At 36.9% G+C, this 15,116-nt stretch overlaps 1 protein-coding gene and 1 long non-coding RNA gene across 4 annotated transcripts in view; one reads left to right on the top strand and one right to left on the bottom strand.

The window, feature by feature from the left end:
- Window positions 1-15,116, bottom strand: part of rapgef3 (Rap guanine nucleotide exchange factor (GEF) 3) — a 59,034-nt gene that overhangs the window by 16,135 nt on the left and 27,783 nt on the right. For both annotated transcript variants that reach the window (XM_073875458.1, XM_073875457.1), the window contains 7 exons: window positions 14,957-15,057; window positions 13,529-13,617; window positions 10,938-11,016; window positions 10,655-10,805; window positions 10,002-10,084; window positions 8,878-8,908; window positions 7,991-8,067 (listed from right to left, as the gene is read on the bottom strand). In XM_073875458.1, the coding sequence (XP_073731559.1) occupies window positions 7,991-8,067; window positions 8,878-8,908; window positions 10,002-10,084; window positions 10,655-10,805; window positions 10,938-11,016; window positions 13,529-13,617; window positions 14,957-15,057 (611 nt within the window). The remainder of the gene's footprint in view (window positions 1-7,990; window positions 8,068-8,877; window positions 8,909-10,001; window positions 10,085-10,654; window positions 10,806-10,937; window positions 11,017-13,528; window positions 13,618-14,956; window positions 15,058-15,116) is intronic.
- The window catches only part of LOC129430872 (uncharacterized), a 50,443-nt gene that overhangs the window by 15,261 nt on the left and 20,066 nt on the right, over window positions 1-15,116 (top strand). For both annotated transcript variants that reach the window (XR_008639663.2, XR_012372951.1), the window contains exons 2-3: window positions 10,028-10,101; window positions 10,661-10,801. This is a non-coding gene — a long non-coding RNA (uncharacterized lncRNA). The remainder of the gene's footprint in view (window positions 1-10,027; window positions 10,102-10,660; window positions 10,802-15,116) is intronic.

Genomic DNA, 15,116 nt, shown 5'->3' with positions numbered 1-15,116 from the left:
CCCGTGGTCACACTTAATAAAGTCTACTGCAGTTTTCTGAAAAAAATTAAACATTTGTTTCATTCTAAATGTTTGTTTGTTTATATCACAACCTTCAAAACCTAGCCTTTACCCCGTGTAAATATGTAAAGTTTTAATTTCTGCTAAAATCTTTAATTGGATATTGTTGGTCTTTCATAGCTACAGTTTCTATTATGTTCAGTGTAATGATTTTATTATTTTGCCTACCAAGCGACTTGGATCAGGTTCAACAATCACAATATTTACATTTGGCTTCGCAAAAGAATGCACGCTGTGACATAACGACCCAAAGAGAGCACGATGCACCTCTCCTTATCAGTTTACACTGGCCTGGTATAGCTGCCGGCATTAAATTCAAAACTCTACTGTTAGCCTAAGACAACCGCACCCAATACCTACACTCACTATTCATACGTACTCGAGTTGCTTGCCGGCTTCAAAACCCGACTAAAGACACATCTCTCAACTATACCCTGACCCTGGAATACTAAGCACTTATTTCTATTTCACCTCTTCTTTCCTCACGTATTCTTTCCTTTCAATAAATAAAAATTGTTTACAATATGTTAAGTTAACTGAGATTATAGTTTTCAGAACACTTTTGCTCTTTTGTTGATTTCATTGCTACTGTTGCTCCTGCTAAATAATGAAATGTAAATGTAATGGTGGTCTAACATGCAGGTATAGACGGTTTCAGCAGTAACAACATGAACAAGCGGCCTCGTGGTCTTTACGTAACTTCCGGTAAACTTTGCGAAGAATAAATAACAACAAAGTCCTTTTAAAGTAGTTTATATATATAACAAGCAAAATAAAACAACACATAGATTACATAGGAACCCAATACATTATTTTCGTCGAGGTATTTCTTTAATGGTTCAGTATCAGCAACTAGTCAGAATATTAAATAAACAGAAAACGGATGTAAAGTTCGGACCTGAAGCTTATCGCGTCACCGCAGGTTCGCCCGATGAAATGGTCTATAGGACTAACTTGAGTTCATTTAAATACTTGTTTAATAGTTACAAATATTTTTCAAATAAAAAACATGATATAAAAGAAAGGTTTTTATATTGTGTTAATTTGACAAGATAAAGATTAAAACATGTATGAAAGGGGTTGACTTAATAAGCCTATCTATGTTTTGCGTGCCAATGTAAATATTGTGATTGTTGAACCTGATCCAAGTCGCTTGGTAGGCAAAATAATAAAATCATTACACTGAACATAATAGAAACTGTAGCTATGAAAGACCAACAATATCCAATTAAAGATTTTAGCAGAAATTAAAACTTTACATATTTACACAGGGGTAAAGGCTAGGTTTTGAAGGTTGTGATATAAACAAACAAAAATTTAGAATGAAACAAATGTTTAATTTTTTTCAGAAAACTGCAGTAGACTTTATTAAGTGTGACCACGGGTAGGCACTGTGTCAAATAATCACCTTTGCCTATTTTGACATCACCGATTAGTGTTCGAAAATCATCCGCTGACTTTCAAACCTCATACAGAGTAACAACTTTTGACTCCCAAGTACCTGTTAAAATGATATTGACGTGAAAAGTAAGATATTTGTCATTCAAATGTAAATGAGTGTAAGACTTTTTCTATCGTGTAACTTTTATAGTTTTAAATAAAAAGTGGAGATGCATTTATTAATGACCTTGTTTTTGTTTAATTTCTATAGTGTATGTATCATTCATCAAGCTCGTTATTCCAAAGATACTACAAACTAGTCGGTGTATTCAGTAGGTTGCTTCAGAGGCATAATGTATTGAGAGAACTACGTACAAAAATGCTACAACGATTAAACAAAACCGTTGTTAAAGGATTTTTTTCTCTAGAAAATAATAAAGTACAGATACCAAAACACGGCACTCACAGTAAGTACAGTACTCAAGTAAATGTGCAGCTTACCTCTAAAATGGCACTAAAACAACTCCACAACATAGGGTAGTATATTTTAGATATACTTACTAAATCTGTTATTGTGAAACAGTGGAGACGGTGAAAAGTAGAGTATAAATTGTTATGAAAATGTAAAATGTGTAAAATCAGTACCAAGTGATTAAAACACTAAAGTATATTGTGGTGAGGATGGTTTTGTATATATATATATATATATATATTTTTTTTTTATACATTTACAGTGCGGTGCTGTAGATTAGATGCTTAATGTCGCTTCAGACAAAGACAAAAAACTTTTGTCATGTATGGCTGATTAAAGATTGGAATAAACAGTTGTGCCAAAATACTTCAACAAACACTTGAAAGATGAAACATCATATCATCATCATATGACAAAACTATAAGTGACGATTGTACTTGTTAAACATTATTAGTTTTCCTACTACTGTTTTTGCGGTTTGAGCTCGTCTGTGCATCATTTTTCGGTTGGGCGAGGTCGGTGTGGTGTGGGGTGTTGGGTGGCTCTTGTTTGGCTTTTGGGCCTTCGGGATTGTGGTGTGATTGCGGTTTGCCCCTGTTGGGCCGGCACTCACTCCTGGAGACAATTAAAAGTAAAATGTATCATAATTCCATGTAAATGTGAGTTTCTGAAACTTTCTATAAAAATGAATGGTGTAAACTCAAAAATATGACATACAGTATAACAAATAATGGATAAGTAATAAATACATTGATGGCATTAAGACAAAGAAGGTTTCAAAGGTTTATGAAATCTGAGAAAACCCAAGGACAATGACCATATTTATCTTTAGAAGATATACAGAAGAAATTTGAAACAGATCAAAACTATGAAAACAAAAGATTGTCTAAATAAATACAACAGAGACATAGGTTTGGTGAAAGTGTTGAGATGAATAATGTTCCTGGTTTGTTTGCAAGTAAAAATGTAAACTTTCGGAAACTAAAAAACTAGCAACGTTTTGATGATTCACTGTTGCTTTCTGTGAATCATGTCAAAAATCAAAGTGCTTAACCACACTTGTTTGCAAACGTTGGTATTCCTGTTTGCCATTGTTAAGATACACTTAGGTGTAGTGTGTTGTCTGTAAATATAAGCAACCTTTGAGAAAAACACAGTCCAGAAATGCAAAGTCCAACTGAATGGCAGTGCTGCAACCACGCACGCCACACGAATGGCAAACAAATGATGGCACATTGCAACGTGCTCAAAATGGTCCTGATAAGTATTGAAATTCTTGAGTAAAAATGTTGGCATGATTCAGTTATTAAAGGACACGTTTCATAGAGTTATACAGGTTATGCAAAGTAACTGACGTGTCTATGTAAAAATCACTAAGTTACAAAATCACCAAATTTGTATCAGGTCATGCATACGGATTTAGCTTTTCATACTGATGCAAGTCACTTTTATTTTTACATAACATAATAAGTGTCACACCCTGTATGAACAAGATGTTTACAAGTCCAAATGACCGAATGTAGTGGTAACATTTCACACAAACGTTTATCACGAACTTTCTAAGAGCTGAAACCAGAACTTATCAAATAAGCAGGCTATAGATGGAAAGAAGGTGAATAAAAATAAAAAGACCATGTTCAAATGTTTAAAGGTAGGTCGTGAAAAAAAAGTGAATGTGTTTTCAGGTGTACGAGGTGTCCCAGGAACTCGCATTGTTTTCAATCATCACCAAAGGTTATGATGTTGTCTAGATACAATAGAAAGTGTATGCATGTGCCAAGACCCTTGTCGATCATAAAGTCAGCAGCAACTTCAACAACAATTTCACGCACATTGGTTTGATCCTTCTTTGTCGCTACGGCAACACATACATCTGTTGCATGTGCAGACATGTGGAGGATGTTGGCGGTTTCAAACTCCTCATCACCAAACTCGCACAAAGCATCCAGAGCTTTTTTGATGAACACATTGATCGGTTCATCGGCGTTAACAGACACTTGAACCTTCTTATCAAAAGACTTGTCCAGACTTTTCACGACATCTGTTTTTTTCTTGAGGTTGGTTACACGCTCAACATCAGTTTCGCAGTAATTTTGCGGCAAGCACACATCAGCATTTGTCGATATTACCGCATAAAAAAGATTAACAAGCTCACTCCTGCAGTGTTCTGAAAGCATTTCTTTAAAAACTGGAGGACCGCGCGCGTGCGGCGTCTTGCGTTTGTGCTCGCGCTCGGGTGGCATTTGTTCTCTCCTTTCGGGAATCCGCGGCGTCGTGGACGGCTTTGCGGGATGTGTGTCCGCGGGTCTCTCCCTGATTTTGTTGGGCTTCCGGTCGTGCTTGCACCGTCCTCAAAAATAGCGTCTGCAACTCCTTGAATCGTGCACAGTTGAGCTGTGCCGTGTTGGAAGCTTTGCTTTGGACGGTTTGCTGGAGAATTCCTGGGAGTGGCCTTCGGATTTGCCGCTGGATGGACATGCCGGAGCGTCGTGTCTGGGGTGTGGGAGCTCTGGGTTTCAGGCTCTGATTTGAAGCCTGGAGGTCCTGGTCCGTCCCCTCTAGACGCGGCGGTTCGCACGCCCCTCATCGCATGGTCATCGGTGTGAGTTATGAAGCTATAGAATATTAAAGTGTCAGTGGGAAAGGTCTTTCCCGGTGTTTTCTGTATCGTCCTCTCCGCTCTATGCGCGCGTGGGAGGGGGAGTTCTTGCTTCTTGTGTGGAGCGCTTGAATTTTTCTTGACTTGTAAAACAGGTGAAATAAAATCAGTTTCATAATGTACACAGCTAGTGTGGGGGTTTTTGGTTTCAGTCCTAATAGTTGTCTTTGGGCTGTTATTTTTTTATAAATGAATAAGATCTTACACTTTACATTAAATTGTGTCAACAACAACAAATAAAATGGTAAATAATATGTTTCACTATGTACTCTCTCTCCCAGTGCGATGGCTTAGATCGTAATGCATCTTGGAAACAGTAGCCAGTTAAAGGTGGTGTGTGTAGAATTTAGCGGTATCTAGTGGTGAGATTGTGAATTGCTACAGACAACTCACTCTTCAATTTTAAAACTCATATGGTAGCTGTCGCACGACAAACATGTCATCGTCTGAGACAACGTAGGAAAGAAACGTGCTCTTTAGACCAGTTTGTACGTTTAGGGCTACTGTAGAGATATGACGGTGACTTCCGTATAAGGGGACCCGCGGTGTATGGAGATGAAAATGGGTCAATCTTAGGTAATAGAAACAATTCAGTTCATTATGTTAGGTCCTTATACACCACTGATAATATAGTTATGTATATTATTTAGCATTTTTGTCTTTTTTAAAAGTAGCACAATGCACCTTTAACATACACAGCGTTCGATTCGCCTTGTGAAGATGACTACATTACCCATAATGCCCCTAGTGCACTAAAGGACACGATGGTCACAATAATCAAACTGCCGGTGTAACATGATGGACTACGTGAGATCTTTGTTTTGCCTTGTGGAGCTGTATATAATAAAGCGAGGTATTTTTAATCTGAACTAACACATAGATTTCACTCGTTGTTCTACAACACTCGATTTACCAGATGGTTTGTTACTGTTTTCTGTGATGACATTTTTTGTTTTTATGGGGTAAGTGCTATTATATTCTCTGTCATTTAAAGGTAAACATAACGGTAAGCATGCCGGGTTTACAGTGAGCCAAGCAACATGTATAGGTAAGGGTTAAAAATCAACTAGATGTTGGAATCCCCAAAAATCAACCAGATGTTGGAATCTCCAAAAAGCAAATTAATGCTCAGCCCCCCAAAAAGCCGACCGAAGCCCAGACGTTCCGAGCACAACACAACAAATCAACACCAGCTGGAAATGATAGCAAAGTGAATCCCCATAGTATATACCGATTCATTATTCCCATACCACGGTGCAATAAAACCAACGCCGCCCCAAGAATATACCTAGATGATTTTGTGCGGGTATTTCATATGTAAGGATCATCAGTTAGCCTATGTCTTACTATTTTTTTTGACTATTTTACAATAAAAAGTTTACTTGTGTTTTTATAAATTGAAGAAATCATGTACCTCGCTTTGTCACCACAGAAGAAGTACATGTTATTCTGGGTAAAGAGTAGTGCGAGTTTAATACACTTTATAAAAATAAAAATAAAACACCGTTTACATAGCCGACAACTGATAACTGAGAACAACAGAGACAGAGAAATGAGTGCTTCAAAGCGTGTGATGAAGTTAGACTTTGTATGTTGTGTTCATTGAATGTATATAATTTGATTGTCTTGTATGGAGTAATTTGTCAAATATTATTAAATATTATATTAAATACAAAAGCACTAAAAGTTTTAGTGTTTTGGCTAAGGAGTGCGAGCATGTCTCAGGTACTTGTATTTCAGGTGCAATAATAAATACTAGACGAAAACTTGAGTTTTTGAGATTAAAATAAATGTAATTGATAAGTGCTTTATTCTTTAAGTTGATGAGTTCTTTCTGAAAGTCTGAAAACTATACTAAACCTAATATACTAATAACCTAAAGTTAAAAGTCTCAGTTATAGACAGGTAATGTTTTGTAATATGTGTCTTTTTGTCTTTACTTATGCTGTACTTATTAGTATGATGAAAGCAACGCAAGCTGCATTAATGCAGGCCCCTTGTATAAACACTGTCCTGCTATCGCTGGAGGACTGGACATGCTTTACGAGTTAAAAAACAAAATATCTCGGTCCTCACACGGGCACTGCCAAAACGATTTACGCTTCGGAGTGGAAGCAGCTCTCAGGAATGGAACTTCAAGGAAAGGCCCACAATCTGCATGTGTAAGTGTAAGTATTATTAAAGACCATATCTTTGTATTGAACAGTTTATTTGAAAAAACATAGCTTCTGTTTTGAAAATCAGGTCATCTATACAAAATGCATAATAGGACATTTAAAAATTACACATCAATTTTTTACTCTCTAGAGAAAATCCTACAAAATGTTCATCTTGACAGAGTTCATTGTTCTTTGTTCTTTTGGATTGTGTTTCATCTGCCGCTGTGAGAAACCTTTTTTATTATGTTGATACTTTTGAACATGTTTTTTTCAGTCGTATCCATACATAGTGCTAAGATTATTAGAAAAAGTTCATTTTAAACATCTTTTCTAATCTTACTTTATATAATTACAGCTTATTCTCACCATGAATATAGCCTTATAAGCCAGGATGACGTTTAAAAGAAAAGAAAGAACACTTAATTTCTTTGATCATTTCACATAAAAAATTGTGTTTAATGAAACTAATCAATGAGAGGAATTCACAATATTTCAATGCCAGCATGGCAGATTATAACGATGTCACGCATTCTAAAATGGTGCATGTTAAAATTTCAATGCATGTTAAAAGTTAAATTTTTTCGTCGCCATACCGAGATGATTCAAGTCAATATGCCATTCACTCGCCGGAGTACTGAGTGAGCTGCATGGCGTATCCATGGTATCCATGTTTGTGATTTTCGTAACTGTGATTTTCCCGGCTTTTATTAGACATATCTGGGCCCCACCTTATATAAATTATGATGGGAGCATGGAATGTGTTTTAATGAAGACCACTTGTGTAAACACTGTTTTTATTGTTTTATCGTAGGAGGACATGATTTAACATCCCGCAGAGATAACCCCGGTCGTAAACATGTCAACGTGACATGGGCGTACCGGTTAAAAGTTCAACGCGACGTGGGCGGTCCGGTTAAAAGTTCAATGCTACGTGGGCGGTCGGTTCAAAAGTTCAGCGCGACGTGGGCGGTCGGTTCAAAAGTTCACGACGTGGGTGGTCCCGGTCAAAGGTTAGCCCCTCCCCGGAGGTCAAAGGTTCACGACGTGGGTGGTCCGGTCAAAGGTCACCCCTCCCTCGCAGGTCAAAAGGTCAGCCCCTCCCCTAAGGTCAAAGGTTAGCCCCTCCCCTAAGGTCAAAAGGTCAGCCCCTCCCCTGAGGTCAAAGGGCACCATCAATCATTTTTATGTGACAGTATGTGCCCCATATTTACTACTGATGAGATTTTACCTAAACTTTTATAGAAGCATAAATACAAGACTTTGTCTTGAGCTCTAATTGATCGTAATTTCCCCACAGGTTCCTCGTAAGCAGAAAACCAATCAAACTTTTGATTCAGCTGAAACAAATAAAAGACCATACATGATATTAATGCTTATTATCAACATATATAATGAGTTTTTAACAGAAAATTAGCAGAGCTGTAGACAGACTGTGATGGGCAGCATTTATATGGTTTCATCCTCTGGAAAAAATAACCTGCAGCTTCTTGTTCTCATTTAAAGAATGTGAGGAATCAGAGATAAATTTGTTAGGGTAGTTTGGTTCACATGGCATTATGAAAGCCTTTCTTATGGTGCATTCTTTGTATCTACTGTACCTAGTATAGCACTAAGGCTTGTTTCCCACAGTTTATACTGTAAGGACTTAAATGGTTGCCTGATTTATCAAGCACATGATTCACATATTTGCTGTATTTATGTATTCTATCACTTATACACACATATTGCAATCAAAATTTATGTTTGTAATTTATGTGTAGAACAAATGTGGGAGGTAACTTTAAGAAATGTTACCCTTAGACCTTAAACTGCTATACCCATTATAAATTCCCAGGGCAACCCATGGTTAAAAAAAATTATCTTTCCGTAATTTGTAATTGCCACTTGTTCCCAAATGCACTGAAAACAATATAACGCTTGGCTGGATTTTATATGATGGTGGATACAGCTGACCTACATTTAGTGCACATTTAGTTTGCATTTGTTTGCCTCTGTGAATTTGTGTAAGGGCTCTGGGTAAAGCTGTTGACTTTTCCACCAGCGAGTGTGTTTATCATGCAGTGTCATAAAGTTCATTCTGAGGATTTATTGTCCTCTTATCGCAGCTAGTTTTCCCATTCAGTGAATAAACCCCAGGAGCCTCTTACCTTCGTCAAAGTGTGGCATCCATTTTCTGTTCTGTACAGAGAGAGAGAGTGAATAAATGAAGGATTATGCAGTGACAAACATTGCAGATTTAAAGGAATATTCCATTTTCTTAATAGAAAAATCCAGACAATCCACTCACCACCATCTCATCCAAAATGTTGATGTATTTCTTTGTTCAGTCGAGAAGAAATTATGTTTTTTTGATGATTTTTCTCATTTTAATGGACTTTGATAGAGCTCAACATTTGGTGCTTGACTCAACACTTAGCAGTTTTTTTCAACGGAGTTTCAAATGACTATAAACGATCCCAAACGAGGCATAAGGGTCTTATTTAGCGAAACGATTGTCATTGTTGACAAGAACAATAAAAAATATGCTCTTTTAAACAACAACTTTTCGTCTAGGTCCGGTCCAGCCCGATCTAACGTAAATGCGTAGTGACGTAGGGAGGTCACGTGTTACATATATAAAACGCAAATTTGCGGACTATTTTAAACAATAAACTGACTCAAAGACATTCATTAGTATCAGTTGACATACAACAACGTAGGAACGGTCCTCTTTTAACACATTTGTAAACACTGGGGCGGAGTTTCGTGTTCGTCCTCTGTGATCTCTTGACGTGATGACGTATTGCGTGGGGTCACGCCGGCGCATCACGACCGGATTTAGACAAGAAGTTGTGTTTTAAAAGTGGATATTTTTTATTTTTCTTGTCAAAAATGACAATCGTTTCGCTAGATAAGACCCTTATGCCTCGTTTGGGATCGTTTAGTCCTTTGAAACTCCGTTGAAAAAAACTGTTAAGTGTCAAGTGTTGGGCTCTATTAAAGTCCATCAAAATTAAAAAAACTCTGCAATGTTTTCCCCAAAAAAAAAACACAATTTCTTCTCGACTGAACAAAGAAAGACATCAACACCCTGGATAAAACGGTGGCGAGCAAACCATCTGGATTCCTCCCCCAAGAAAATTGAATATTCCTTTAAGATTATACACTAAGGAAAGATCAATTTACACACATTTACATCGACTTTGCCACTATAATGGACTCAAATCTGATTGTATATCTTTGCACAAAGATGTTATATTTGAGTTTGGGTGTTTATATGTAAGTGTATTACATTTTGGTTTTCCTCCGGTCCCTCAGTTGTTCCTTCAGTATGCCAGAGAGCCTGGAATCAGCCATCACACCCTCTCTGAATTTCTGTCACAAAAATAAAGGTATTCAAACTTAGTATTAGGTTTAGTTCACTTAGGAGTAAAAACAAAAGCCCATCTTAAGAATGCACCACCTTCACTTCACATAAAACTCTTAAAGGGACAGTTCAACCAAAAATGAAGCAATAAGAAGCCCCATTCACTCCATAGTATTCTTTTATCCACTATGGAAGTCAGTGGGGCTTCTGATCGATTTTGTTACAAACATTCCTCAAAATATCTTTCTTCGTGCTCATCATTTTTGGGTTTACTACCCCTTAAACATCTTAAGCTTTCTTCTAATGGAGAAGCACTGTTACGTTTAAGAATGACTGATATAAAAATGATGCTGTGGTTGACATTATGCATCTGTATTGTTGTTTCAGTTTATCAAAGCTGTAGTCAAATCATGAATTTGATTTAAAAACATGATGTGAAGTAAAATAGATAAAAATGTTACATAAAAATATACAGAAAAAATGCCTTGAAATAATTACTTTGTGAAAACGAAATGGCCAATACTGATAATATGCATTCATAATAACTATATATTTTTATGGACTGTGGTGTTTCTAACCTCCAGGAACTCGTTGGCCACAGGGTCGTCCCTCAGCAGCAAACCATACAGTGCCACCCAATGACACACCAGTTTAACAATCTTCTGCTTGGTATTGAGGGCATATGCTGCTTTCTCCAGATCTGAGCCTTCAGACGGCTCTGCTTGGTAAGTGCAAATGCTAGTTAAAGAAAAATGTCGGTGCAAAAACACAGATACAGATGAACACTCATGAGAAACTAGACCAAAAAAAGGAAGATCAATATCAAACAGAATATATAAAGCTTTAGCAGGGTCAGGATATTGATGCTGGAGGGCGGCACAGAGCTGACTGCAGGGCATGAAGACAGGATGAGTTATGAGGAAGTCGCTCACGCTGGGATCTAAAGAAAAAAAAAACATGAAACATGAACATTTTTGGCCACTCCTTCAGTCTGTCATTCCTCTGCAGTGTATTTGTGGTATGAGTATTTCTTTTAAAAACAGTGTTTATATGTGTTATTTTAGAGATAAGACTGAGCTGTGATATAGTCGCCCATGAAGAATTTGGACACTTTAGCCACAGAGAATACAAATGTATAAATGTGTTTGCATTTTATAAGTATTATTGTATAAACAATTATACAATGAATAGTTTCTGTCTTTGATAATAATTGGTCAATAGCCATAATTTCTGCAAAAATCCACTAAGAATTAGAGATGCACCGATATGAAAATTTTCCACCAATGCGATAGCCGATCATTACCTTGGCTTGACGAAGCCAACATATTGTTATAGCTTTTAAACTTATTCTTAATTTTCTTCTTACCTACTTATTTTTCTTGACTCCTAGAGCTTTCAGGCTACATCCACCAAACTTTCCACAAGTCTGATCTGAATTTGGTTGCTATATCTTTTCTAAGGAGTCAGACTTACGGAATTTGTAAAACGGATAATAAAACTGCCAAAAATTGCCGGGTCTGAGGATTTTCGTAGAAACATGTGGGTTACCATATTTGAGGATCAGTGGCGGCTCATGACTGCTCTTCCGAGGGGATGGATTCAAGGAGGTTGCTCGTGTTTTCAAAATCTGTGTTTGTTGCGTCATGTGAACCATGTGCATCACGTGTTTTGTCAAAATAAGTGCCTGCTGCAGTGCACACACGTCAAAACCGTTTATGATAAATACACGCTAGACACTCCCTTAACAGTAAACTCTGATTACGCATGAGATTATGCGAGTATCTGGCAAACGCGGGCGTCTCTTTTGTCATAAACACTTTGGATGCGTCTGCGGCAGGCACTTTTTTTGACAAGACACGTGATTCACACAGGTTCACTCGAAACGCAGAACACATATTTTGAAATTATGAACCACACACATGATGGGTTACATACATGTTGTGACGAACTTCGCATCGTGCGCCCTCGAAATAAGAAGTCACCGGCTGCCACTGCTGAGGAGAACGAAATGAGGTGTAACTTGTACCCCTGGGTACAAACGCTGCCTGAAATCGCTCTATAAAGATACTATTGTGAAGGGAATGCCCATGAAACAATGTGTTTATCCTTTTATGGTAAATTGTGTACAGGGTTCACGCAGCATACACGGCGCCACATGTCCGAAATGAAAGACGTGGTCTGTCACTGTCTGAACCTAGTTGATAAAACGCGTGTTCGTGAGAACTGTAAGTGCACTTATGCTTTGGGTTTATTTAAGCCTGTTATTGTATTAGTCTGTTAGTTAAGTTAGCTGGTGATTTTGTTGTTGGAGCAACCTGCTAGCTAGGTTGCACGTGCCTGTTGATTCGATATAATTGTTGAGCGCTCTTGCTCACGTTATTTATGTGCATTATTTACATGCTACAGTAGTTACACTCCTTTAAGATAATGTAATTAATAGTGGGAAATAATCAGTTTTTACTGTCATCATTTGCCAGATGTTCTACAACATCTGCTTCAGTTTATGTTTATTAACCCTTTAGTTTCACTTCATCACGCAGCTATTCACGTTAGAGGTATCTGTTAAAAACATTTAATGCATTGATAATCTAGTATGTAGCATTTTCTGTCATAGTTTCTTCAAAATTAAGTTTTATTTGAGTGTTTTTAATAAAAATATTTTCATTTTCATCATAACGGGTACGCCCCCAGCTTAAATAATACATTTTCTGCGGGAAACCCTGGCGTATAATTATATAATTCATACTGGCAAACGGCCTATGGAGTATTATTATTGGCAAGGGATCGGACTTACAGAATTCGTAAAACGAAAGTTCAAACTGTCAAAATTCCCATGGACTTTGCCAGGTCTAATCAAAGAGAGCAACACTGATGAGTCAGATTATGGTCTGGCAGATGCGCGTGCACGTTTAGCCTGGGCCTTTGTCAAGACAACATCAAAGTTTGTTCCCAAACTTTAACCTCTTGTTCAGACTGATATCTGCTGACACCAATAGTTTGGTGGTTATATTAACTTGCATTAACTAAATTCTGAAGATTAACTTTTCTGAAAGTTATTCTTTCATATGACCATTAATATTGACTGAAACTAGTGATGTTTCTTTACATTTTCTATACGCAGAGCTCAAATTCATTCAATTTTCCTGTTCTCTTTTGATTGACAGGATATATCAATCATGACTTTCGGCTGTTTTTATTTTGAAAAAAAAAAGCTTTTTCCTTGACCGTTTATTTGCCGATATATCGGTGCATCTAAGAATTGCTTTCACATCAGCTATTCAAAATAAATTCCCAAAAAAAAAATGCTTTAGCACCTGTATGAAGATACCACTTGCTTTTTATTATCTAATGCTATAAAATGAATATATTTATTTCCTAATTGCTGAAAAATCTAATATGTTTTCAACAGCCACAAACTAATAATAGCAGAAAAGATCATAAATATATCTTACCTATAAAATCAGTGCCATTGGTTTCCAATTTAATCGCCTCCAGCATGTGTTCGAGAATCTTCTCCGGTGTTCCCGACATTACTTTATACCTGAGAGACAAAGAAAGGATGAATGGTACACATACTTAAAATGTTTATATTTCAAAGTCTATTTTTTTACTTTATTTGCGTTACTACTGTGTTATTGTATGTTTCTGGTTTTATTATGTATAATGCAAAATTGTAAGTGACACAATCATCCTAATAAAGTTACTTCAAATTGAAAATTAAATTGAATTGAGAGAGAGAGAGAGAGAGAGAGAGAGAGAGAGAGAGAGAGAGAGAGAGAGAGAGAGAGAGAGAGATATGTTGGGTTATGTGGGTTTCAGTAAGCAGAAGATAATTCACAATAATAATTAGGTTTCATTGTATTCATCCCAAGGTTTCATAATTGGTTTAATTCACTTGAAATCAAATAGTGAGTGATGACTAACACTTTAGCCCGCTGTTCATTTTACAATAACACCTCTGTAGTTCATGCAAATGAATCGTTTACAATCATTAAAGGGACACTCCACTTTTTTTTTAAAGTATGCTCATTTTCCAGCTCCCATAGAGTTAAACATTTGATTTGATTCAGCTGATCTCTTTGTCTGGCGGTACCACATTTAGCATAGTTTAGCATAATCCATTGAATCTGATTAGACCATTAGCATCGCACTAAAAATAACCAAAGAGTTTCAATATTTTTCCTATTTAAAACTTGAATCTTCTGTAGTTACATCGTGTACTAAGACCGACAGAAATGTAAAAGTTACGATTTTCTAGGCAGATATGGCTAGGATTTATACTCTCATTCTGGCGTAATAAAAGGACTTTGCTGTCGTACTTTCAATGGCAGGGGACTATTTTCGGGCACTATGTAATATCACTACGCCTGCAGCCATGTTACGGCAGCAAAGTACTTGATTATTACGCCAGAATGAGAGTATAGTTCCTAACCATATCTGCCTAGAAAATCGCAACTTTAAATTTTCTGTCAGTTTTAGTACACAATGTAACTACAGAAGAGTCAAGTTTTAAATAGGAAAAATAGTCAAACTCTTTAGTTGTTTTTTAGCGCGATGCTAATGGACTAATTAGATTCAATGGATTATGCTAAGCTATGCTAAAAGTGGTACCGCCAGACCCAAAGATCAGCTGAATGGATTCCAAAACGGTAAAAATCAAATGAAAAATGAGTATATTTTCAAAAAAAAAAAGTGGAGTGTCCCTTTAAACTCATGGTGGGTATTATCTCGAGTTCTCGACATAATTATAAGTGTGACACCAAATACCCAATGCACTGGCTTTACCTATTCTGGGTAAGTAATATTAAGGATGTATAATGTTGCATTGCCTAATTCACTTACAAATTTGGTAAAGATAAAGAAAAGAGAGAGTCATTCACCTGTTGCCGCTCACTGAGGTGGAGTCCTGTGCTGAACTCTTCTCAAGGACCAGAACCACTTTACCATGTTCCTCCAAACGGACGGTGTTGGCCTCCACGTCCTGCAGTTAAATTTAGGTTATGTAACATTTATAATTTGATTGACGTGAATATACACTCA

Source organism: Misgurnus anguillicaudatus, chromosome 13, assembly GCF_027580225.2.
Source record: "Misgurnus anguillicaudatus chromosome 13, ASM2758022v2, whole genome shotgun sequence".
Taxonomy (NCBI): Eukaryota; Metazoa; Chordata; class Actinopteri; order Cypriniformes; family Cobitidae; genus Misgurnus; species Misgurnus anguillicaudatus.
Note: the sequence above shows the minus strand (reverse complement) of the source record. Positions and strands in the feature narration are given on the sequence as shown.